The sequence below is a fragment of the Poecilia formosa genome, unplaced genomic scaffold (assembly GCF_000485575.1).
Source record: "Poecilia formosa unplaced genomic scaffold, Poecilia_formosa-5.1.2 Scaffold304, whole genome shotgun sequence".
In the NCBI taxonomy this organism is placed as follows: Eukaryota; Metazoa; Chordata; class Actinopteri; order Cyprinodontiformes; family Poeciliidae; genus Poecilia; species Poecilia formosa.
This window is the reverse complement of record NW_006800243.1, coordinates 199036-223351: the sequence shown is the minus strand read 5'-3', so window position 1 is coordinate 223351 and position 24316 is coordinate 199036. Positions and strand designations below refer to the sequence as shown.

Genomic DNA, 24316 nt, shown 5'->3' with positions numbered 1-24316 from the left:
AGCTACCAGCAGCGACTGCAGCTACCAGCAGCTACCAGCAGCAACCAGCAGCTACCAGCAGCAACCAGCAACTACCAGCAACTACCAGCAGCAACCAGCAGCTACCAGCAGCAACTGCAGCCTCAGCAGAGACAGGAAGGAGCAGAGTTAGGTTTGAAGAACCACTTCTGGCCAAAACTTGGAGGAAATGGGAAATAAAACATTTAGTTTAGACTATGTGAAGGAGTGAGAGGTAGTATTTGAAAAGAGGGTAAAAACATGAGATATGAGTGTGATCAGCAGAGATCTGTTCAACAAATGCTCAAAAAGATCAGAAAAAATATTTTCATTTTAAATGATAAATAGTTAAATCGTAATAAATCGTTACCAACTGAACTGCAATAACTGTTATTAGCTTTTTAAACAGTCGACAGTAACTGATAAGGGTATAAAATTAAATATCTCCTTTTTGATTCTTTTAGTTCATATTATATAAGTAGTATTTTCATGTCTGAAAAGATTTCATTTGTTTGTATGATAGGTTTGTTAAAAGCAGTCTCAGAGAATTGATATCGGGTCATAACAGCTGAGGATCTTTAGATCTTTGGTGTTTGACTGAGTCTGTGTAAATATCAGCAAAACAGGATTTAATTTACTTAGAAATTACTTAAAATTACAAATTATGGCATAAATCTGAATTTAGTTCAGAGAAGATATTTCCTTCCAAACCTTCAGGATTTGTTTTCTGTTCCTCACCGTTTAGCTTTGACTGGCCTGGTAAATAGCTTTATATGTCCATGAAATTAAACTTTTCAATCAAAAAAAATGAAGCTATATTCATTATTTTACATTAATTAAATAAAAAAGCACTTTGGTTTTATCTTTAGAATGAAATAAATACATTTCCAGATAAGAATAATTATTTTGTAATAAACATATTTACCACTGGTCCTCGCCATTTTCCACCATTTCATCTTAATACAGGTTAATTTCCTGTAGTTTCAGAGATGCCAGCTCATCATCTGACATCCTGTTGGCCCGTCGCTGGAAGCCGGTCCTTCAAACCAATCAACCCTCCTGATTGCTGCTGATTAGAGGTGAACCAGCCAATCAAACGCTCTGGAAAATCAAGGTGGCCTTCCTGACAAAATAGAAATAAATCCTCCTCATTTCAGTGTAAATGTTTTCCATCTGCTGCACTCAGACGATTCCTCGGCTTGTGAGACGTGAAAACAGCTGAATGTTTGTCCTTCAAGCTAAAAGTGAGGAGAGGAGATGGAGCAATTAATGAAAACAAAGTCGCGATTCCCGGATGCCTCCGAATCATCCTCTCTTCGGGTTTGTCCCCGTTTTCCCCAACTGCCATCGAGGCCATAAACATCACTTATCACGCTAAGCGACTTCTCTCTGGAGAGCGAGACTAAAGAGGAGCAGAGATACGTCCACAGGTTGGACTGGCTGCCAAGAGAAATGCATCCATCAACGTTAGCTGAGCTGCAGATTCAGTAACGACTGAATCCAGTCATGTAGATGCAGCAACAGAGGTGGGAGGGGCATACGAGAGATTCAAGAGACTATCATTGTCCAGCTCTAAGTCTGCAACGACAGAGGAGGCAGAGCTTCCAAAGCCTGCAGGAGCAGAGATACGTCAACGTATTTTTACTCAAGTAAAGGTGAAACGTATTTGGTAAAAAGTCGATTCAAGTACTGAGTAACTGAGCAAATTATCATATTTAAAAATTACATCATCAGATGGATCAAAATGAAAAGTTATGAAGAGGAAATTTTGGTATTTTAAGAACCAAAATGACAAAAAGTGACAAAATCAGGAAAAACAAAATTTTTCTTCCAATAAAATATTTATGAAGCTTTAACAGAAACTGCAGGCGTGTGTGTGTGCGTGTGCATGTGTGCGTGCGTGCGTGCGTGCGTGTGTGTGCGTGCGTGCGTGTGTGTGCGTGTGTGTGCGTGTGTGTGCGTGCATGTGTTTGTTTTGGCTAAAACATGTTTGTTCTTTATTCAGTGGGATGAAAATCCAGAAATTTTATTCAGGAATAGAAATACTTCATAATAAAATTACTCAAGTAAATGTAGCAAAAATACTGCTAACAGCACATCTCTTCAGAAAAGTTACTCACGTAAATGTAACCAAGTAAATGTAACTAGTTACTACCAACTCTGATAGTAACTAACCTCCAGCCACTGAAGCTTCGGCCATTTTCTCATCATTTACCCAGCATGCAAAGCGTTTGCATCATTAATGGGTCTCTGATATTAAATTAGCAGCGTTTTTTTTTTTTTTCACGCTGTGATAAACAGTTGTGTAATGCTAACAACATGCTAGCAGATGCTGAAACAGCAAGATAAATGCAGGTAACCATGGCAACCAGTGACAGTTTAAAGGTGGAGTGGCTCTTTCTGCAGCGAGCGTCCGCTGTCCTTACAACCAAACAATCCCTCTACGGCGTTTGTTCAACACTTTTAAGTTAAATCTGATAACTTTGGCGCGCTGATCAGAGCAGCTGTGTAATAAAACTTCTCCTTCAAACGAAGCTCTGGCTTGCAGGCAGCAAGCTTTTCTCTTTGAGCGGCGGTAAATTAGCTGGAGTTAGTGAGCTGCGCCGGGGCTCCTGGCTCGGCTCCCGGAGCGAGCAGAGGCCGCCTCGCCGTGCCGACTCATCACCGCTCAGCAGGACCTGGCAGCACTGCTGGGGCCTGAAGGTAGGCATACTTCTGCACGACTTCTCTGATAAACCCAGCTGTAAATCTCGCCTCTGGATCCCAGGATCCCATCTGTGGGTTCCTGCCATGCTTCCTGCTCCACATCTGCTAGTTTTGTTCCAACTTTCCTCCCGCAGACGGATTAATCTCTTATGGGATTAGTGGGTTTTTCTGTCGTTTGTCATTAGCACAAACAGCAGGAGCTATGATTACAAATAAATAGCAGTATGCAGGGTGGACATTTTTACAGATCAGCAGAACAAGAAGTAGTAGATGGAAAAAAAACACATGGTATAGAAATATTTCATAATAAAATTACTTAAGTAAAAGTGTAGAAAAATACTGCTAAAAGTAATTTTTTTCAAAAAAGTCACTAAGTAAATGTAAGTGCTGCTCTTACGTGGGTAGTTTTTGGGCGATCTACTGATTCTGCTTATTACAATAATTCAATAATTCTTTAATGATGAAAAATTACTTGGCTGATTATTTCATTTCTAAATGGGAACAAGAATCTTTATCAGTATTAAGGAATTGCTTAAACAAGCTCCTATAACTTCCTGAAAAGTTACTTGTACTTTAGTTTTTCTTACTTTAAATGTGCTAAGATATTTGAAACTCGACCAAAAATACTTGGTAAGATTTTGCATTTCAAAATCAAAATACTTTCAGTTGTTTGCTGCTCCTGTATGGTTAAAATTAACACTGATATGATGTTAGCTAATTACAAATGATGCTTATGATACACATATGATTAATGGAGCATCTGGTGTATCTGGTGTCCAAGCCTTTTCGGGGCCCCAGAAAGTTTTGGACCGGCCCTGCCACCCACTGCAGCAGGAGGCTGAAGCCGTTGTGCTTCCTGTGAAAACAAACTGCTAAAACGCCGATTCCTGCGGGGAAAGGAAGGAGAAACAGTAACTGTGGACCATGGTACATGTGAACAACGTTTGTTTAATGTTATCAATATTACATCAAGGATAAAGCAACTTTAGTGCTGCTGTGCTTTCACTGTTTCAAGTCTCTTGGAAGGAGAAGTGTGTTATTTAGCTGGGCTAGCGTTAGCTTTGGGCACGCAGCAGCGAACCAAACCTCGTTCAAATATTTGCCTCATAGCCTCACATTAAAGCTGAGAGTCTTTCAGAAGCTGGTGGGTTCACTTCTGACTGAGGTGGACGGGGATCAATACTGCTTAGTGATAAAGCTGCAGCAAGGAGGCATCCTTTCTATTTTTATCTCTACCTCAACAATTACAGAAAGAAAACAAAGTGTTTTCTCAAAGCATAGGTCAAATTTTATGGGTTGAATTTCTTGATTTGATTCACCACCATTGTAGAGCAGAAGGGCCAAACTTTTCATGTTGCATCAACATTTTTAGTATTTTCAATTTTAATTACACAAACCATTTAATTTTTTTATTCTTACTTTGTAAATAAACATAATATTTTAATGAAATAAGCATTAAAATAGTGCGATTTCTGCAGCTTTTTGTATATTTAAAGGGTCGCGTTTACTCAGTGCCATGATTGCTTTTGAGAAAATTCTTCATAAACGAACAAACTGGAGAAAAAGCAAATTTTATAGAATAAACTGTCGAAAGAAACACTGCTTTCATTTTATGCTAAGTTCAATGTCTAGTCCAACACGAAACTACTGATATGGAAACTACAAATCAACGTTTTTACTGTGGACGCCTGCTGCAGGGAAAAAAGACGATTCTTTTCCGTCGCTGCACCAGAAATCACTCAAACATTTCCCACAAAGAGCAGAACATTCAGTCTGTTAGTTTTATCTTTTCAGGCTCGAGGTTTATTTTGCGATTATTAATAAGTGATCACTGTGGTAGATTACCCACTGCTGCTATCAGCTATGCTAGCACAGCGGTGGTAGATTAGCTACTGCTGCTATTAGTTATGCTAGCACAGCGGTGGTAGATTAGCTACTGCTGCTATTAGCTATGCTAGCACAGCGGTGGTAGATTAGCTACTGTTGCTATCAGTTATGCTAGCACAGCGGTGGTAGATTAGCTACTGCTGCTATTAGCTATGCTAGCACAGCAGTGGTAGATTAGCTACTGCTGCTATTAGCACAGTGGTGGTAGATTAGCTACTGCTGCTATTAGCTATGCTAGCACAGCGGTGGTAGACTAGCCACTGCTGCTATCAGCTATGGTAGCATAGCGGTGGCAGATTAGCTACTGCTGCTGTTAGCTATGCTAGCACAGCGGTGGTAGATTAGCTACCGCTGCTGTTAGCTATGCTAGCACAGCGGTGGTAGATTAGCTACTGCTGTAATTAGCTATGGCAGCATAGCGGTGGCAGATTAGCTACTGCTGCTGTTAGCTATGCTAGCACAGCGGTGGTAGATTAGCTATGGCTGCTGTTAGCTATGCTTCCTCCAGCAGGAAGCTGGGGGCGGGATCTTGGGCGTGTGACGTCTCACTGCAGGGAATCCATAGCAGAGATTTATTTGTGGAATTAATTTGCTGAACAAACACAAAGTATTGGTTTCAGTTTCCTTTAAGAACATCCAGAGAAGCGGCTTGAGTGATGGTCTTCAATCTGCCATCAAATATTTAAGCTATCAGTCCAACATGACTGTTTATGTGCCAACTGGAGGAGTAACGGACGCTACAGAAGCATTTAAAACCCACGGCTGAAAGCAGGAGTCCAGGGCTGCAGATACTGAATCAACAGTCTTCCACTGAATAACTACGATTAAATTTTAATGGTTTCAGCTTTCTTCTCTGCAGCCGTTTGTGATCCATGTCTTGCATAGAAACATTTTTTCCTTGAATCCTTCGATTGTAGGAAGGCAGTGTTTATTCTCATGAGGCAGAAAAAGTTTCATGTTGCATCTGAATATGAAATTTATGATTGAATTGTTCTGTAACCAAAGGCATGTTGAGATGACATCTGTAGTGATTTGCTGCTTTATAAAGAAACTGAATTCAAACTGAACTGAACTCACATCTGAACTTCTGTTTAAGTGTAAAGAGTTTGAATATTATTGGTCTGATAATAAATACTGATGTCTACTGGCAACACCGTTTCAACCAACAGGAATGCATCTAGAGCTGTAGCGAATCGAGTTCCTCCATTATTAAAATTCCTTCGAAGCTTTGTTAAATGACGTTTTACAGTTTAGTGCACCATGTTCTACTACATTCCTTAAGTGTACTAATAAATCTGGAGTAGAAACTAGACACTAAATAACTGGTCAGAACAGACTTTGTGTTTTTGTAGTGTGTGAACTCATCTGCATTCACTGACCAAACAGGTGAATTCCTGACAGCATCGGCTCTCCTGGCACAACGCTCAGCTTTCCACTCTTTAGTATTCAGGAACTGATTACCAGCCAGCAGCCTTTCATGCAATAAGTTTCAATGATAGCTTATTTGTTATTTTATCTTGATCCCCAATAGATGCCCTTTTCGTAACCTTTTTTGTTATTGATAAAATAAAACAAACTAGTTTCCCCCACAAAAAGGTGTTGGACTATGCAGCATTGTTTTCCAATTATTGCTCAGTATTAGATATGCTTTTCAGTCTGAAACCATTTAAATTTGTGGCATTCAATGTTATTTACTCTCAAGATTGTACTAAAATCCATTTGAAGAATGTTTGATAGTCCATAGAGGAGAGGATATAATTCATAAGGTTCTACGTTATTATTCCTGGGGAAAATAATGAGAAGCCACAACAGAGGAAGCATAATGTTTTATAGCAGCTCCATCCCATACTAATGCTCGCAGGTTACTGCTTGCATGAATACCAACGAAGAAGCATAGATCTGAATAAAGACACAGCCTCTAATCCTTGATAAGAATGGCTTCTTGTTTTTTTACTTTCCAGAACGAAGCATCCGTCTCTTAAATGCAAATAATGGAAAACACTCCATTATCTGGGACAGCTCAGCTCCACTGCAGATTTCCTATAGATAAACATTTCAAATGTACAGAAATAAAGCAACAATGTGTAAGATTCAGGTGTGACAACATGACCAATAATCTATTTCCATTTCTTAAAGTATTAAAGGGTAATACAGATCCAAATTAACATTTTGTAAAGTCTGTTATTTCTTTAGATCAATCACTTCTGAAGGAACAAAATTAATTACCACAAACATCAAAAGATTACAACTATAAGAAAATAAATAAATAAAGTTCCCAGAAAACAAAGGAGACGTCCGATTGGTGGCCTGCCGGAAGGGCGGATATAAAAGCTGCCGACATCCTGCCATCCATCCTCAGCTCCTCTCAACCGGCCACACCGTCCCTTAAAAACGCCGTTCGTTAAAAACGCCGTTCGTTAAAATGGCAGTTCGTTAAGAACGCCGTTCGTTAAAAACGCCGTTCGTTAAAATGGCAGTTTGTTAAAAACGCCATTTGTTAAAATGGCAGTTCGTTAAGAACGCCGTTCGTTAAAATGGCAGTTTGTTAAAAACGCCGTTTGTTAAAAATGCTGTTCGTTAAAAACACCTTATTCTTGGAGTTTGTAGGCCTGAGCTGCCGTTTATGTTTCCTTAATTTTCATGTTTTTCTTAATTTTTTCATTTGGTTTAATTACTAAGTTCTGGTTAATTTTCTTTGTTTGCTGTTTCGGCACCATAGCTCACTCTGAAGCCATATACTCCACTGGTTGTAACAAATAATAAAATTGTAATCGATAAAATGTCAATCTTTGTGTGTCTGAGGTCTGAGGAGGATGGATCCTTCATGTTATGATCTGATGGGTCACAACAGTACCCAACTCTGAAAAGACACTACGTCGAGTTGGAGTATTACTACGGCGGCTTGTAAGGAAATTTAATGGCGGCTGCTTTTTCTAGCATTACTGTTTAAATTTCATGTGTGCTGCTCTGTGCAAGTGCAAAAATCAAATTTAACAATCCCAGTGGCCTCTGCCGACCTCCAGGAAAGGAATTGTTGCATTATTCAGTTGACTTTGTTAAATCGAACTGCGACTCCGACAGAGAAACAGATGCTGCCTGGCGCTCTGACCTCTCATCATTAACAGCTGGTACAGAGTTATGCTGGTTAGGGGGCGACCTTTACCTCTGGGCCTTAGGAACAAACCGCTTAGTCGTTTCCTCAAACCAAAAAACACATCAATTTGTCAGGTTGGTGAATATTACACTGCAAAAATACGAAATCTAACCAAGAAACTAGACCTAAATTACTTGGTAAGATTCTGTGTTTTTGCAGTGTAAATAACATCCAGTGAAAGTAGAGATTTTATTTTACAGTGAAAAATCATAAAAAATAAATGACTGTAAGGAAAAGTCAGAGCAGTGCTGAATAATGCGAAGCGCGTCTTGTTTTCCTGAACAGAGAAGTTTGTTATGATCTGGTCCCACGCAGGATGACAGCTGAGTTATCACTTCGCTCTCTGAGACACGGCTCATTCCAACACTTCAAAATAACCACGCTATCTGATTTCACACCATTCCTGCTGCTCCTGCTTACGATGCCGAGTAGCAATTTCACCAAAAAGCTCTTCTTTCTGTTTTTCCTTTAACCAATGACACCCTAATTCATTCGCTGCCCTATTTCACGGACCCGGAGCGCCGGCGCTGATGCACTCAGGGTGAAGAGCCTCTCCTCCGGGCCCAGCTGTCGTCAACACACCTGGAAGTCTGCTCCGCTATAACACTTTCTATTTGCACAAATTGCTCCATTTGTGTTTAAACATGACAGGCAATTCCCAAAAATGACTGGAGGCCGTGTCTCATCTCCAGGGGAACAGAGACGTGAGGGATAAATGAGATCGTCTCTTCATTGCTTTTCGTTAAAAGAATTTTTAATTTTACACTCTAAAAACTGCATGAAAAACATCTGAAACCACTGCTTTGTTTTAAATGTTTTTCAACTGAGAGCATCGAATTATGAGCACAGTTTCATTAATAGCACGTGCTGGACTACAATCAGAGTTAACCAATTACATTTACTAGAGTAGACTTTTTACCAAACATTTTTTGTTACTTTTGAGTAACTTCTTGGACAGCTACTTTTTACTTTTACTTGAGTAAAAATACATTAAAGTATTGCTACTCTCTGCCCTCCTCCAGCTAGATGAGCTTGTTTTAAATCAATAATTGGTTAAAGTTGAGGAAAATGTATCCGTTCCATTGGCAGATTATTCATAGAATCTGAACAATGTCATGTTATAAGTGAATTTATCTGCTAATGGAACTAGGACTGGGTTGTTAGGCAACGGGCTGGGCTTGGCTGAGGTTGCTAGGCAACAAGCTGGGCTGGGCTTGGCTTGGCTGAGGTTGCTAGGTAACGGGCTGGGCTTGGCTGAGGTTGCTAGGTAACGGGCTGGGCTTGGCTGAGGTTGCTAGGTAACGGGCTGGCTTGGCTGAGGTTGCTAGGTAACGGGCTGGCTTGGCTGAGGTTGCTAGGTAACGGCACAATTCTTTGGTTTTGAAACAATCTGCCAGTGCAACAAGACGTTTTTCATCAATATTAAGGAATTATTGACTTTTTTAAAAAGCTCTTATATGTTGCTGAAAAGTCACTTGTAAGTTTGTTTTTCGTGTTTCAGTGAACTCAGATATTTGCACTAGGAACTAGACAAAAAAACGCTTTGCAAGATTTTGTGTTTTTGTAGGGCATTAAGCTGAGAACCTACTCCATATAACTGGTACCAACAGAGTTAAAAACAATAAAGAAGCAACTTGTGGGCATCGTTGTTTTATAACTGAGCAGCAGAACTAAACTGGAGGATTAAATCATTCAACTGTAAGCAGAAGAAAAACAGGTGAGAATCGGATGAACCAATCGCTTCAGAGATGTTTGATACAAACTATTTCACAAAGCAATTCAGGTCCAACAGAGGGAGAGAGTTACAGGAACGCGTGAGGCAGCTGTGATTAAATTTGCAACAGAACATGAACAAGAAGATAGCAGCTTGTGGTGTTTAAATCCAGCCTACATGCTTCTGTTAGCACAGAGTCTGTTTGGGGTGTGGGGGGACGGATTCAATCTAAACTGGAATTTCACCACCCAAAAAAAAAGGTAAAAGTTAGATTTACTTTTCAGGCAAGCGCTTAAACTTTTAAAATGAAAGAGAAGAAAACAACAGAAAACATGATTCAAGACGATCAACCGCTTGAGGTGGCGATGTGTTGAAACAACCGGCAGTCACGACAGGAAATATAATAAACAGCAGCAAGAGAGTAAAACCGCCTCGTCTCAAACCGAGCCTGAGGCGAAAGGCTAACAATGTGAACAACTGGGCACCGCAGACAGGCTGGAGCTCACTAAACGCTGCGCAGTGGGAGCATGAGCAGAATAACATTTCAGCACATCATGCAATCAAAAACAGAGGATCGTTAAACCTATCTGATCAGTTTTATTTATGCATTAAAATTTATCTGTTTATGACATAAAATACACAGTTCTCACTCAAATCGGTCTAAATTTTCATTGTCAGGGAGCCAAAAGGCAATGAGGGAAATATGGTCAGATTCAATAAATTATAATGTGTTACACTGAGGCTCATGTGGTTTGGAAAAAACAACTCATGTAGAAATGGATAGCATTTTGCAAAATAATCAAGTCTTTCTCCCAGATCATTGCAGGAATACTTACAATAACTTCAAACCACTTTCATTAGCAATAAATACTTGGATTACAAACAAACTGTAGAAAGTTACTGTTACTAAAGTTACTAAGATTTAATCAGATCTACAGCTTCCTAAACTCTCAAAATCATCATCATCCAGCTACTTCCTGTCGTCTTCTTCGGAGTTTCCGCGTGTAGTAACATCCAGCTGTTGATCATGTGACTCATGCGATGTAAAAAAAAGTGTTTCAGTAGCAGTTTTGCAAAATAAATCAAAAGAGAAAAATAATAAATCATGAAAATGGAAATTATTTAGGCTTTTTATTTATGAGATTAATTGATTTATTGTTAATTTAAAAACTGCCAAGTTTAAAAAATTAAATAAAAGCTGGTTTGTGTGGAGAAGAGTCGGCTGTCCAGTAAAAATACGTGGATAGACGATGTTCTAATTATTATTTACTTAACATTTTCCATTGAAAGAAACTGGTGTCATTCCTGAACTGCAGCTGTGGGCCACAGATTAACAGCCCAAGGGAAACCAACGTTTTTAACCTTGGTGATGCAATATGACAAATATGTGACATTTCCTACACTTATCTCAATAAATTTGTGCGACTGCAGCTAAATTACATTGATGCTCCTCATAGATGGTAACGTTTGGAGAATCTGCAGGTAATTCTCAAACTGCATATTTAATTTTCCAACACACCCTGAAAGGCAGAATCCTGGCCAGCGCACACACGTCTGCTGCCAAACCTGGACAAAGGTAATTGCTTGTCATATTTAGGGAAATTACGTGGGAAACACGAGCGCCTCATTAAAACGCTCTTTGGATTCCATATCAGTCGGTTTGATTCATGTTGTTCTCGCTCTGTCCTGACAGGCGCTGCCGCTGTGATCACCATGTTGATTTCTCACACTCACCACTTTATTGTTGCATCATTTATTTCATCCCGGATCCTACAGTCACTTCAGGGCGCTGCGTCTGGATGAACGTCTTCATTTAAATATAAAAAATAATCAATTTGTCACCAATAGCACGTCGAGAACTGTTCGAGAGAATCAACACAAAATACTGAATAACAAAAGTTAACATCCTGTGGTAAACTTTTGTGCTGTACTGCTTTTTATTCTTTTTAAATTTGTAACTAGATATGTTCATTTTAAATAAAAAAAAACTATATTTATCATTATTATTCTCTTTTTTTGTTAATTTGTCTGTATTGAATTGCAATATCTCATATTTATGTTGATTGTATATTGATAACTAGCCTTTATCGCTAACTTTTAGATATCGTGATGTGAATCATCTCTTTTGAGATAATAAATAAACACAAACATTTGCCATAAATCATGTGAAGGAGCCACTTTCAGCCAAAATTAATGCAGCTGAATGCCACATTTTTCAGATTTGCACTTGCAAAAACACGCATTTATTTTTGTCTATTTACAATAAAAAAACAACCAAATCTATTTGATAGAAAACATGTTCACCTTTGCACCGTGTTTCTTTAGTATCTTCAAACTGAAAATGGCTGTGAATAGTTTCATTAATGTGAAAAATAAAGTCGATTTTAAATCACAGCCTGCATAGACTCAGGATTTCAGCCTAGTTGCACACCTATTGGACGTGTTAGTATTTTCTACAAGACACCAAACAAGTCAATATTTCTTGAAGAGCAGCATTAAATCCTCCATCAGAGCTCCAGAAAGTGGAAGAATTGATTGAAAAGCCATTTGATATGAAAGGATTTCATTCAGCGCGTCGCCTTTCTGTATGCAGATATAAATTCAGACTATAGATGCAGATGTTTGGACCTACAGACAGACAGAGGGAGCCGAGCGCACAGGCATATAATCTGAACTGAAAAGCAATCATTTTTGTTCTCAGCTCATAAAGCCGTCTGTGGTTGATGTGTAAAGCAGGAAAAATTGAAGGTAAGAAGAAAAGCTTTGCAGTGACGCCAAAGATCACATCAGCTGCTGCATCACTGAGGATTTGACCTCTGGATGAAAAGGTGACGAATAAAGGAGAGTGGAAGATAATTGGAATAATTAGAGGTAATTAGAATAATTTAAAAACAATTCTAAGCAGCATATCTGCTTAAGAACAGATTTTCTAACAGAAAATCATTAAAAAGTTACCTTGTGCTTCACATAAAAATATATAAAACTCAACTGGAGTATAACTATTCCATGATTGTATAAAACTGTCAATATGATGGAAATAATAGAACATTTCTGTGTAAATTATCCTTTTCTATTGGTCTTACATTATATTCTTACTTTATGAGAAAGAGAATTGGGAATTTTCATTATCTGTCAGACATCAAAAGACAACAGAAAAAAATCTTAAAACATCACAGCATTCATTGAAAGAAAAAGTCAACTGGACAATAAATCAATATTTTTCCTGATAGACACGTGATAAATACCAATAGATATAATAGAACATCAGAATATTCACCGAACTCTGACCCAGAACCGCAGAGCATTCTGGGAGATGTAGGCAGATGAAAGGCTTTAGCTAAGCTTTGTCATCAAATTCATCCCCTCTTTGGTTGCCTAGCAACAACCTGCTGAGTTTAAGATTTTACCATCCCACCTCATAACTGATTTAAAAATAAAAAACGGAGTGAAAACTTTGAAGAATTTGAATGAATGTGTTCCAACAACATTTCATTTCCCTTTGAGATCAATAAAGTGTTTCTGAAATTAAAAACAGGAAAGGTCACGTCACGTTTGGCAGCTTTAATTCAATTCAAAATTCATATTTCAGACATTTTAGACATGCTAAATGAAGTGTGTTAGTCAACGGGCTGGGGATAACCCACGTCCTGCTGGTGTTAACGTGCTAATCGCTCTATAAGCTAGTGATAGCTCTTATGCTAACATTAGCCTTACAGCTAAAACAAGAATTTTAACTAATTTTTGATTTATTAGGAATATTTATCATACTGAATGACTAAGTCAATGTAAGTCACATGCAACCGATAGCACTTAAGCTAACCTTATCATTTCTGGCTAATTTTAACATACTGAATGTAGTAAGTGTGTCAGTCAAAATAATTAGGATTGTCTGAGTGCATGTTAGCTAAGCTTAGCATAGGTGCTAATTTTCAGCATCAGAATGCTATGTTCAGACAGCACCCGTTGAACATTCTTCAGAAATTTTAAAATATTTAAAACACAGAATTGACTGATATGAAACGCTTTCTTGACAAGAAAATGAGTTAAAAATTAAACTTTTTGTGGCTAAGCTGATCCTTGTTCTCATGTAGTTTTTCTCATGTCGGTGAATGAATGTGTCCATCTTTCCAGTGGTGCTGAATCTTTGTGAGCGTCCAGATTTATTTTGCTGCTGCTTGTAGCGTCAGATTAAGTGTTACAGAGAGAGCCGCTGTGGGTTCCTCCGACCCCTGGAGGAGCTGAACGTCCTCCTTTAGCCCGTCATCAGGGTCGGCAGGTAAACTCAGAATGGAGTCTCCACTGTCACTACAGTGAAATCACCTTTCTGTCTTTGACTTTCACACTTTTGCTAATAATTATGATAACATAAAACATGTTCAGCCTGTGAACTGAATCAAATCTCAAGCCTGACCAGATTTATGTTCGAGTATTTATGCTCTCAGCTTCACCTGCAGGTAGTTTTGTTTTATCGAAGTGGATTTTATTTCAGTAATTTGATAATGTCCTCCATGACTCAATGAACCTTTTGCCTGATCATTTTTATTGCTTCACAGTTAAATCATATTTCAAACATTCCTGACATGAGCGAGGTAGTGAGGTACGATTTATGGGAGTGAAAAGTTCTGCTTGTGCGATCTAATCATTTAGTGCTCACACAAGACGCAGCAGCAGAAAATGTCATCATTTTTACATTTTCTGAATCAAATATCGATTCTTCCAAAAAGAAAAGCTTAATTTTAATTCCACTTAATTTCTTACAGTAAATTAAAAACTACACACAGCTGAAAACCTTTTAAAACTATATAAACAGATTTTAAACTACAAATGTTGAAATCAGAATCGCCTCCACCTGCAGAGGGCGCCATTTTGATTCTTTCTCAGAGGAGTTGAAAATTAAAATGACTGAGAACCATGACCAACTTAGACATTTTTAAACAATAAAAAGGCATAACTGTCATTTACTCAATAATTAATAACTTTATTTCTGTTACTTGTTTACTTTTGCTTCTAATAGTAAAATAACACTAAAACATTTTTCTAAAATTTTCTGCTGATGGTTTGTTTGAAGACTTCTGTCCATGTTTTTATTTTGGTTGTTTGTTGAAACTTTTCTATTCTTAATAAAGTTTAAGAAGTGCAATGATTTTTTATTATTTCAGACATCTTTACTGCTTCACAGTTAAATCATATTTCAGTCGTTTGTCATGAGCGAGGTAGAGGGACAGTTTATGGAAGTGGCAACAAACTCTTATTAACATTCAGCAACATGCTTCAGTCAGAAGCCTCTTCTGTTTTGTTGTAACACTGACTGCTACACATGATCTTCTCATCATCAACAATGACTCTCTGCAGATACTGTGAGCTGAAATGTTATTTATCCCAGAGGGAAATTGAAAGCATTTTTAACTGAATTGACTTTGTTTCATTCATTGAGTCATGTCTGTATAAACATAAAGTATATAAACGGAAGACGAGTGAATAAATCTGAATTAGTCTCTCTAAGAACAGCTACCTGTTGGCATCTGGCTCATCCATCAACACCAGCAGCTGAATTTATTTTATCACTAAAAACTTCCCCCACTTTGTGACAGGCCATTAATAATAGCTCACACTAAATATTAACGTTTTTTGTTCTACATGCCCTAGATTTACTCAAACATTTGTGTAAGTGTTCGCTGCAGCTCAGCAGGGGACTAAAAAAAGGGAAAACAAGTCAGGATCTCCTGACACCTGATAAATAACGTGCACTGAAATATTTTCTGTAAGGGTTTAATAATTTGAATTTTCCTGTCACTAGTCTCTTCATGTTTTAGAAGCAGTTTTACTGCAAAGGTGGGAAAAACGTCAACAGCATGCTGTGAATGAGATCATGATTTATACATCAAAACACTGATTATTAATCTTCTCTAATTGGACCAAAATCCAGCTCACTTTCCTCGTTTCTTTGTCACAATCTGGTCCAGTTTTTATTTCTTCTTTGCTCTTAGATTCTCCGTCTCCACAGAGAAGCTGACAATGACTGAATAATTAAGGAGTCGACTTCAGATCCGTCTCATCCCTCCACTCCTCTCAGCTTCCTGCCCAGTCGTTTGCTGCTTATTACAGAGTCTCTCTGTCAACCTTGTCCCATCTAATTCTCACCCAATTACAATCTAAATGAACCACAGGCCTGCTTAACTTGCTTTGCCTCTTGCCATTGTTTAATTTGTGACGGTAACAAACTCCGATTAGGCCTCTGCAAAGGTTCATAAATTAAGCACTCAAGACCAAATTAATCTCCATTCCCTGGGAAGATAAATGAGGAATATTCAATTTTTCCACATGGATCCCACTGAAAAGAATAACACGAGGAGTAAATAATATAAAAATGACAAGAAGTGACCTTTAAACCGCGAGCTAACCTTTATGCACAATCTCTGCAACACAGAAAGTTTCGACTAGAAATGGGGCGAGTTGATTAATGTCACCGTCCGACTGTGAGCCAGACATAAACACGCTGCTAACAACTCAACGCATGGACAGAAACACGGAACGTCATTTCTACGTTATGATAACTGGAACTTTTTCATTTCTTTGATTTTGTTTTCTGTCCAGTTTCTGCATCTATTTGTACCTTCTAGTGTAAAAAATGTGGTTTTATTTCTAACTACTTTGGTTGATAAGTGCTAATTATGGGTCATATTTAAAAAAAAAAAAAAAAAAAGAGTTGAGAATTTTATGAGTATTTCTCTTCAGATAAATAAAATAGGTGGGAAAGGGAATCATGCTTATTCATATTTTTTATTTTTTTAATAAAAATCTAGAGATCTGTTTTATTAAAAGGACTGGCACAGTAAATTTTTTCTGACTTTGGGGAACAAGTTGAATTCCTGCTTTTAGTTTTTCACACCAAGTCTAAGCCGAGTTTCAACTCCCAGAGGAACAAAAACACGTTTATTTTTATTTATTTTCATTTCTCAAAGGGTTTCGTCCACATTAATATTCAAGGCTCTTACAATGAATTTAATTTGGTTCATAAAGCCACTGATGATGGTTGACAAACTTTAATTTGTTTCTCCATTATCGGATTGAGTAGCGTACATTAGGTTGATTGACAGTGCTAAGCCCCGCCTCCTGGCTCTGACTGTTTGTTTCTGGCCAATCAGAGGCAGTGATTCATTTTTGCAATAACAGAACTGCGAGGAAGAGTGCAACTTGTTTCTGACTCCTATTAAACTGACAGTTTTAACAAATATGTAAAAATATATACAGCTCTGTAAAAAATAAGAGACCACTTAAAATGATCAGTTCCTCTGATTTTACTTATTATCGGTATGTTTAAGTAAAATGAACATTGCTCTTTTATTCCATGATCTACTGACAACCTGTCTCTGAAATTTCAAACAAAATTTAGTATTTATCTGCAGAAAATGAGAAAAAATCTCAAATAAGAAAATAATTTAATATTAATTTAGAAACAACAACACTAATGTTTTACCTCAGGAAGCGTTCAGAATCCAGTATTTGCTGGAGTAACCAGGAGGTTTCCAACAGGGTTCATTTTAAGTGATTTATATGTGAGTAACTTCCTCTCCAGTCACTTTACAAGGTTTCCATACATAAATATATTCAAAATAATGCCATTTTATATCAAAGGGAACTTAAAACTGAAAATTGGTAAAATTCAGTGGGAGGATAACCAGACTATGCTCAAAACAGCACAGAAATGATTAAAATATAAAAATAAACTTCCTCCGTACAGGAAGACCAAAATCTGGCGATAACTGTTGCAGTGCAGAGACGCTCCGTCTGTCCTGAACGATCCAACCTTGTGAAATGTTTTAAGATTAAGTCGTGCCGTCCTCTCGGCAAACGGAGGTCGTTCAATACATCAGGGACACCAGTCACTGTGCAGCAACGATGCTGTTAAAAACCGTTTCAGTGTTTCATCAACAGTATAGAAATGAAAGCTTAGATTTTCTGGTCATTTCTCAGAATAAGATTAGAAATCTGATGGAAACTGGACAGATTTTTAGGCTTTTTTGTCACTTTTTAAACCATCAGCACCAATAAATGTGGCTGACGTCGAGCTGACTGGCTACTCAGAGTAACGACTGAGATGATGACGGGCATGAATCACTGAAGCCGACGGCAGGAAAAAACTCAGAGAAACATCATTTTCCATGTCTGACAGGGACAAACAAACATCTGACAGCAAAATAATGAGTTACATGTCAGAGAGGGAGTCACTAAAAATGAGCTTAACATGCAGAAACACAAAATATCTGGTCTAGTCTCCAGTGGAAATATATTAGTACACTTAAAACAAGACAAAAATAATTCACAGGTAACTTTTCAGCAAGACATCAAAGCTAATTAAAAGTAAATTATTCCTTAATATTAATGATACTTATTTCACTGCAACATGCAGAAAACTTACAATAAGTTAAATAATCCACCAACAGAACAAGAACTTTTTCATCAATATAGAGGAATAATTTATTTAAAATAAACTATATCTGCTGAAAAGTTACTTGTGACTTCGTTTCTTTGAATTTTGAAAAAACTAAGACGGGGTGTCCAAACTTTTTATCACATGGATCAAAATCAGCCCATCATTTACATTCACAGACCAAGAAACTAAACAACCAAGATCAAGCAAATATTCCTCCAAGTTTATTTAGTTTTTATTTTAAGTTATTTTTATTATAGATTCAAAATGTAAAATGGATTTTGTTGTATCAAAACAGCTTCCATAACAGTTTCCATGTTATTTTGGACTCGACTGAACATTTCCAGTTATAAGAGCAGAATTTGGGTCACTTTCTCCCAAAATGTTTGCTAAATTTAGTCAAGTTTCGTAGATGAAATAAAAGCTGGTTTACGTGCAGCAGAGTCGGCTTTTCACTAAGTGGACAGACGAGGTTCTAATTATTATGAAAGCCGGGTTATGATCTGTGAATGTGAAAAACATTAGTATCATTCTTGAGCTGCAGCTGCAGGCCACAAAAACACAGTCCAAGTGCAACACATGGCCCGTGGGCCACACTTTGGACACCCCTGAACTAAGACATCTGCACTAGACACTAGACTAAATGTTCTTGGGTTTTTGCAGAGGGTTTGTGTAAAGATCTCAATAGACTTCACACGTCGGTCTGTGGAGCAAAGTTACATCAGAAACCATTTCCAATAAATAAATCTCAGGGCGCCGGAGCAACAAGCGGGATTTCTCATGTTTTTCAGAGATATTTCATTATTAAAAGCCCATTTTATCAGAGCTATTTAGAGCAGAATTACTTTCTCGCTGCGTTTCCCAGTAATCAGAGGACAGAAGCACAGCAGAAGAAAAACCATATTGTGACGGTATATTCTGAAAAATGCTGTTTTGGTTTGAACACTGTAAGCGTACTCACATTGATCGATGCTCCCGTCTGCTTTCTCCTTCTCCTGCAAACAGAGAACACACACAGGATTGGTTATTACACAAGCTCAGAGGAGCGAGGGCAGCACAGCAGCCGCCTCGCTGCCACTTTCCACACGTTACTCTGCCTTTTCCTCTCCTCTGAAACAAACGGCACAAAGCAAGGGCAAACCGTGGAGGAGTAAAACAAAACGCTGGTGGGTGACAGCAGCAAAAACTCAATCACTAATTGGAAATACAAGTTGTCAACATATTGTTCAGGAATCTTTACTGAGATGTCAAACCGGGCGCGTCATTCAGACATCATGTTTCCAGACGGTGGCATGTCTGTCATTCATGGACGTTTAAAGATTTAAACCATTTTTTGGATGATGGAAGTTTTTTCTGCGCTGGTGTTTCAGTTTATCTGAGACCAAAGAGCAGAAAGGCGCATGCGGGTGCTGGTTCAGCAGATTACCTGCAAAAATACTCCTGAAGGTAAATGTAACTACTTACTACCCAACTCTGCACGTAGAATATGTCTGCAATATTTTAGCATACGAGACACTTTGATGCCTATTAGTGACCAATCAGTTGAGCTTCTTTAAGGATCTGAACAAACGTGTCATCTGGAGACGTTGCTCATTAGCATATGCAGGGAAAACAAGCCATCGACATGATATTTGAAAATAGAACGGTGCGCTCTGTCAGAGCATCGCCATCCAGAACAATCCGATACCTGGCAGCATTTGAAGTGCAGTGACATTTTGCGTTCTTGTCCCTCAGCATGGATGCCAGCGGTAATGAGCCTCACTGATAAAAGCAGCGTGTGTGTGTGTGTGTGTGTGTGTGTGTGTGTGTGTGTGTGTGTGTGTGTGTGTGTGTGTGTGTGTGTGTGTGTGTGTGTCTGACGTCCAACCCCAGGAGACCTGGACTCCCACGGGGAACGCAGCGGTTGTCAAACCTTCTGCATCTCCATTCCTCTTCCCTCGCCGCCGATGCCATCTGTCTGTCTTAATTGCAGACATTCTTCCTCATGATGCCCAGATAAAACTGAGCGGTTTGATCAATTGATTAAAGATTTAAATCAAGCACAGGGGTGACAGCACGGCTCTGAGCTCCTTTCTAAAAATACAGTTTGCTCTGACAAACAAAAGCTGTTTTTGTCACTTTATTTTACACATTTAGACTTTAGCTGCTCACATGTAATTAGCAGTAACCTGATTTTCTTGCTGCTGCTGCTGCTGCTGCTGCTTTCTGTGCTTGGATGAGTTTATGGCTCCCATCTGATTTAATCTGAGCAAATAGGACAAATCAGCAGGGTTTAAGGGAAAAAGGAGCCAGCTCTTTCTCCTGGAAATAGAGGTTGGCAGGTGTATTTTTAAACACAACTTTTGTTTTCCATCAAGTAAAAAGTGTTGCAGTCCTGACAGATGCAGAGTGAATAATTGGGAGTAGAGAAGATTCGGATCTTTTAACCTTTGTTGCCTCAGGCTGGCATCTTGACTTCAGGCGAAACCGCAGACAGGAATTAGAGGAATACGTTAAATGAGGGCAACATCTTTATCATAATGTAGGCCAGGGGTGTCCAAAGTGAGGCGCGGGGGCCATTTGTGGGCCTTGGACTGATTTTGTGTGGCCCCAAACTGCAATTCAAAAATTATACAAATTTGGCCCGTATGCAGAGGGAAACTGTTCATTTGTAATCAGGGTAAAAAAATGTTACCAACATACTTTTTTTACAGAGGAAAATGCAAAGTATTCATCTCTTTATAAGCAAGTTTTAAGAAAAGGTAAAAATGTTTATCCAGAGACACTGCTGCACCCAAATCAGCTTTTATTAAATTTGACTAAATATAGCAGGCATTTCCTGTTATTACTGAAAATAAATGTATTCAATGCAGTTCAAAAGAAGCTGAAAATCAGATGCTTTTCTCCTAAAACATGTAAAATCTGCTGCAGCGTTTCAGCGCCACAGCAGAAAAAACACCAGAACATTTCAAACAAAAAGGAAATCTGAAATGTTGAGTTCTCGATTCTTTCTGGAAAAAAAAATAAAAAATGTTCTAGAAAAAAAATTATATATTGATAGAAATGTTATACAAAAAAGAACTTGGAAGTTTCTGAATTTCAAATGTCGGGGAAAAAAAGAAAAAAAGAAAAAAGAAAGTATTTCTAGAGAATTTCTGAGTTTTTGGTGGAAATTTTCTCCTGTTTTGGCCCCAACAGACCATCGTAAAAATCCCTCTCAGGTTTTGTATCTACTGTAAATATCAGGCCACTTTATGGGATTGATTTTAGGTTTTGTGCAGAAACTAATCACTAAAAGTGGCATTTAAAATGTCAAAATGCATCTATGAAAATCTGCTGTGGATGGATGTTACATGTGGCGACAACTGGAATTCAAAATGACGTTCATAAAAATACTGAATTGCACTTTTATCAATATGGTAATCTATAAATGATCAGGAAATGGACACACATCCCATCACATCCTGGTTTATGCAGATTTTTATAACCAGGCACCAAAGTGATGAAATCAGATTTACTGTAACTTAATTTACAACATTTGGCAGTTTTAATAAAAAGTGTTGCGTTGATTCGACTCATATTCTGCTTCACACTGAGGAGAGTTTGCAAACACAAACCCAATAAGATGCTGGAGCTTCTAGATAAAAAATACCAGAAGCAAATCTCTGAGCATCCCTTTAAATCCCCCATGCAGCAATAATCTGGCATCGCCACGGAGACTGACATTTTGTGCAAAAGCAATTTGAAAAACAATTCAGACTGTAAAGTAAATATTGTTCTGACTGGTAAATCCAAGGCGACACAGGCAGCTTTCATTAAAGATTCACGTTTCGACGTGTGTATAAATATATTCCTCTCATGTTTTATGTTTATCAGTTACGGAGGAGTTTCAATGCACTTTATAATCTGAGATTAAGACGCAACAATAACCCCAGAAAAACAGTAAGAACAAAAGGGGAATCATTGTTTTCACAGCATTAATGAGCTACTTCAACTTAATATCTTACAATGCGTCTAATCTTCCTTCATTTTTTTGAAAACTTGGAAATATCCAGCAGCTTTTCCTGTTTTTCTGTGACCTTAAAAAACAGCAAAGAAGCATTTCATATTGTTCGTTTATCTAAATCCTGAATTAAGTGGATTTTATTTTTGAACACACACCAAGGTTGAGGTTCAAACAAAACAGCAGCAAATAAACTAGGACAAAATATCAGATCTATGATCAATATATCTATAAGAGCCTTTAGTCTCACGTGAGAACAAGAAAACAAACAAATAGGCGTAAAATGACAATAATTTAAACTACAGCGTTATGATGACTGACCGTAGAGTTACATCCAACAAAAAAAGAGAAATGTAATTATTAGCTCATGGCGGAAGTTTGATTATTGTATTTTAATATCAATAGATCCAAATACCTGACGAGAGTCTGAGAAAAAGAAAACAGTCACATCTGCGTGGATGAGGCTGCAGAGACTCCAGGCATGTTTGATTAAAACACCAAACCAGGTTTTACCCGTTTCTTTCCTCTCAAATGACTCATTTCCACGCAGATCTTTACTTTATTAACTAACATTTAAGCTGCAGAAAGTGCTATCATTATTTTTTGTTTCTTGTTGTTAAATCAGCTTCATAAACTTTAATTTCTGAGTTAAAACCAAAACAATTTTCTTGTCAACTTAAATTGAATTTTCAAGGCAGCAGGTGGAATTAAATCACCTTCAAATGTTTTACAGTGTGTAGCAGGTCAATAATGCAGCTTTAATAAAATCTCCTTTACATTGAAATGAGGATGAAACTCTCATAAGTTGCAAACAAAAAGAATCGCTGTGATCTGCGGATAGTTTGTGTAAAATCTTTACCATTTTATACAAATTACCTTGATGCAAAAAAGCAACTTCCCATTTGCTACAAGCAAGAATTTAAGGTCAAATCTGGGCAGATTATCATGAATGCATTCAGGTTTGAATAAGTCGTGACATTTTTTCCTGAATCAGTGAAAGGCTGGAGTCTGTTAGGGCTGCAGACGACCAAATGAGTAAAACTGAAGGCTTTCTTATGCAGATAGCTCTGCCCCAATTAACTGGGAACACTTTAGCTTTCCTCTGCACTTAATGCATTTTCATAACACTTTGAAGAAGTGGAGGATTTCAACGTGGCGTATATTTGACTAAAAGATTATAATATTTTTGTGGAGTGGTGTTTATTTAAGGGCAGAGTGGTTATGAGATTTGCAGAAACCATAAAGAAACACTAAATGTGCTCATTGGATTAAAAGCTTATGAGTAAGAGGGTTATGTGTAAAACAAACAGGGACAAACTGCATAAACAGAAATGAAAAGAATGGAAATTGGCCCCTGCCTGTGATGGCAGATCCTCGTGTTTTCGTTTTTTAAATGTTTTCATATTTTCTCCTCTGCATTTACATTTTGATTACGGCCAGAAACTGTAAAGGTTTGGTTTTTATTCTGCAGTCGTTTCCTCACAGTCCTTCTGAGCCAACATTCATTCAAACTGAAGAAAAACTTTAACATTAGTTATCTTGCACATTCTTAGACTTTTTTTTCTGTTGTGTGTTTTGAGATGTGTTGCCTTTAAGAATATGATCGTTTTATCAGGTTTTCATAAAGCATAGGGGCCATGGTTTGTTAAACTTTAATTAATTTTAACAGCAGTAACTATGTAAAATGAAATTATTGACCAATCAAAGAAATGGAGTGGCCAGTCCAGGAACTTTGCTTGCAATGTTGACACCCAATGAAACTTTATTTTTTTTATTCTGAAAGGCGGTGAGGATGCTTACCATGGAGTGCGACTCCTGGTGGGAGGTGTGGGACTTGGCGGCTGCATCCGTGCCGCCTCGTCGGCTGCTCCTGTGACCTTCGGCTGTCCAGCATCCCAACGTTCCCAGCAGAACCACCACAACCCAAACACCCAGGAGGCCCATTTTATCTGGAGAAAAACACGAGAAAAAGCCCAAAACAACAATAAATACATTGAACAACTCTGCTGCACATAAAAAAATCCAAGATTTCCATAAACCGACTGCATGTTATTGTTGCACATGTGCACAACGCTGGAGGGCAAAAAGACGATTTTTTTCCTTTCTATCCATCACGGCGCTGCTGCAGTAAAAGCCTTAAAATGAAACCTGGAGATGAAGCTGTTATTAAAGTAGTGCAGAGGCAAAGGGGAAAATAATGCATTACAACCATTGCAGAACTTAAAATCACTGACATCAGGATTCAACACCAAGAAACACTTAAACATTCAGTCTGTTACGGTTTCATGTTTTTAGGCTTGATGTTTATTTTGCGGTTATTGATAAGTGATTTGTGTGGTAGATTAGCTACCGCTGCTAGTAGCTAAGCTAGCACAGCAGATAGATTAGCTACCACTTCTAGTAGCTAAGCTAGCACAGCAGATAGATTAGCTACCGCTGCTAGTA

General features: G+C 38.1%; 1 protein-coding gene across 3 annotated transcripts in view; it reads right to left on the bottom strand.

Moving 5' to 3' along the window:
- The window catches only part of fstl4 (follistatin-like 4), a 192228-nt gene that overhangs the window by 147063 nt on the left and 20849 nt on the right, over positions 1-24316 (bottom strand). For 2 of the 3 annotated variants that reach the window (XM_007572566.2, XM_007572565.2), the window contains exons 2-3: positions 23672-23820; positions 18851-18884 (exon numbers count right to left, since the gene is read on the bottom strand). In XM_007572566.2, coding sequence (XP_007572628.1) covers positions 18851-18884; positions 23672-23815 — 178 coding nt within the window. In that variant the 5' untranslated portion in view covers positions 23816-23820. Of the gene's footprint in view, positions 1-18850; positions 18885-23671; positions 23823-24316 lie in introns of all 3 variants that reach the window. The other variant, XM_016660948.1, reaches the window with a different exon arrangement.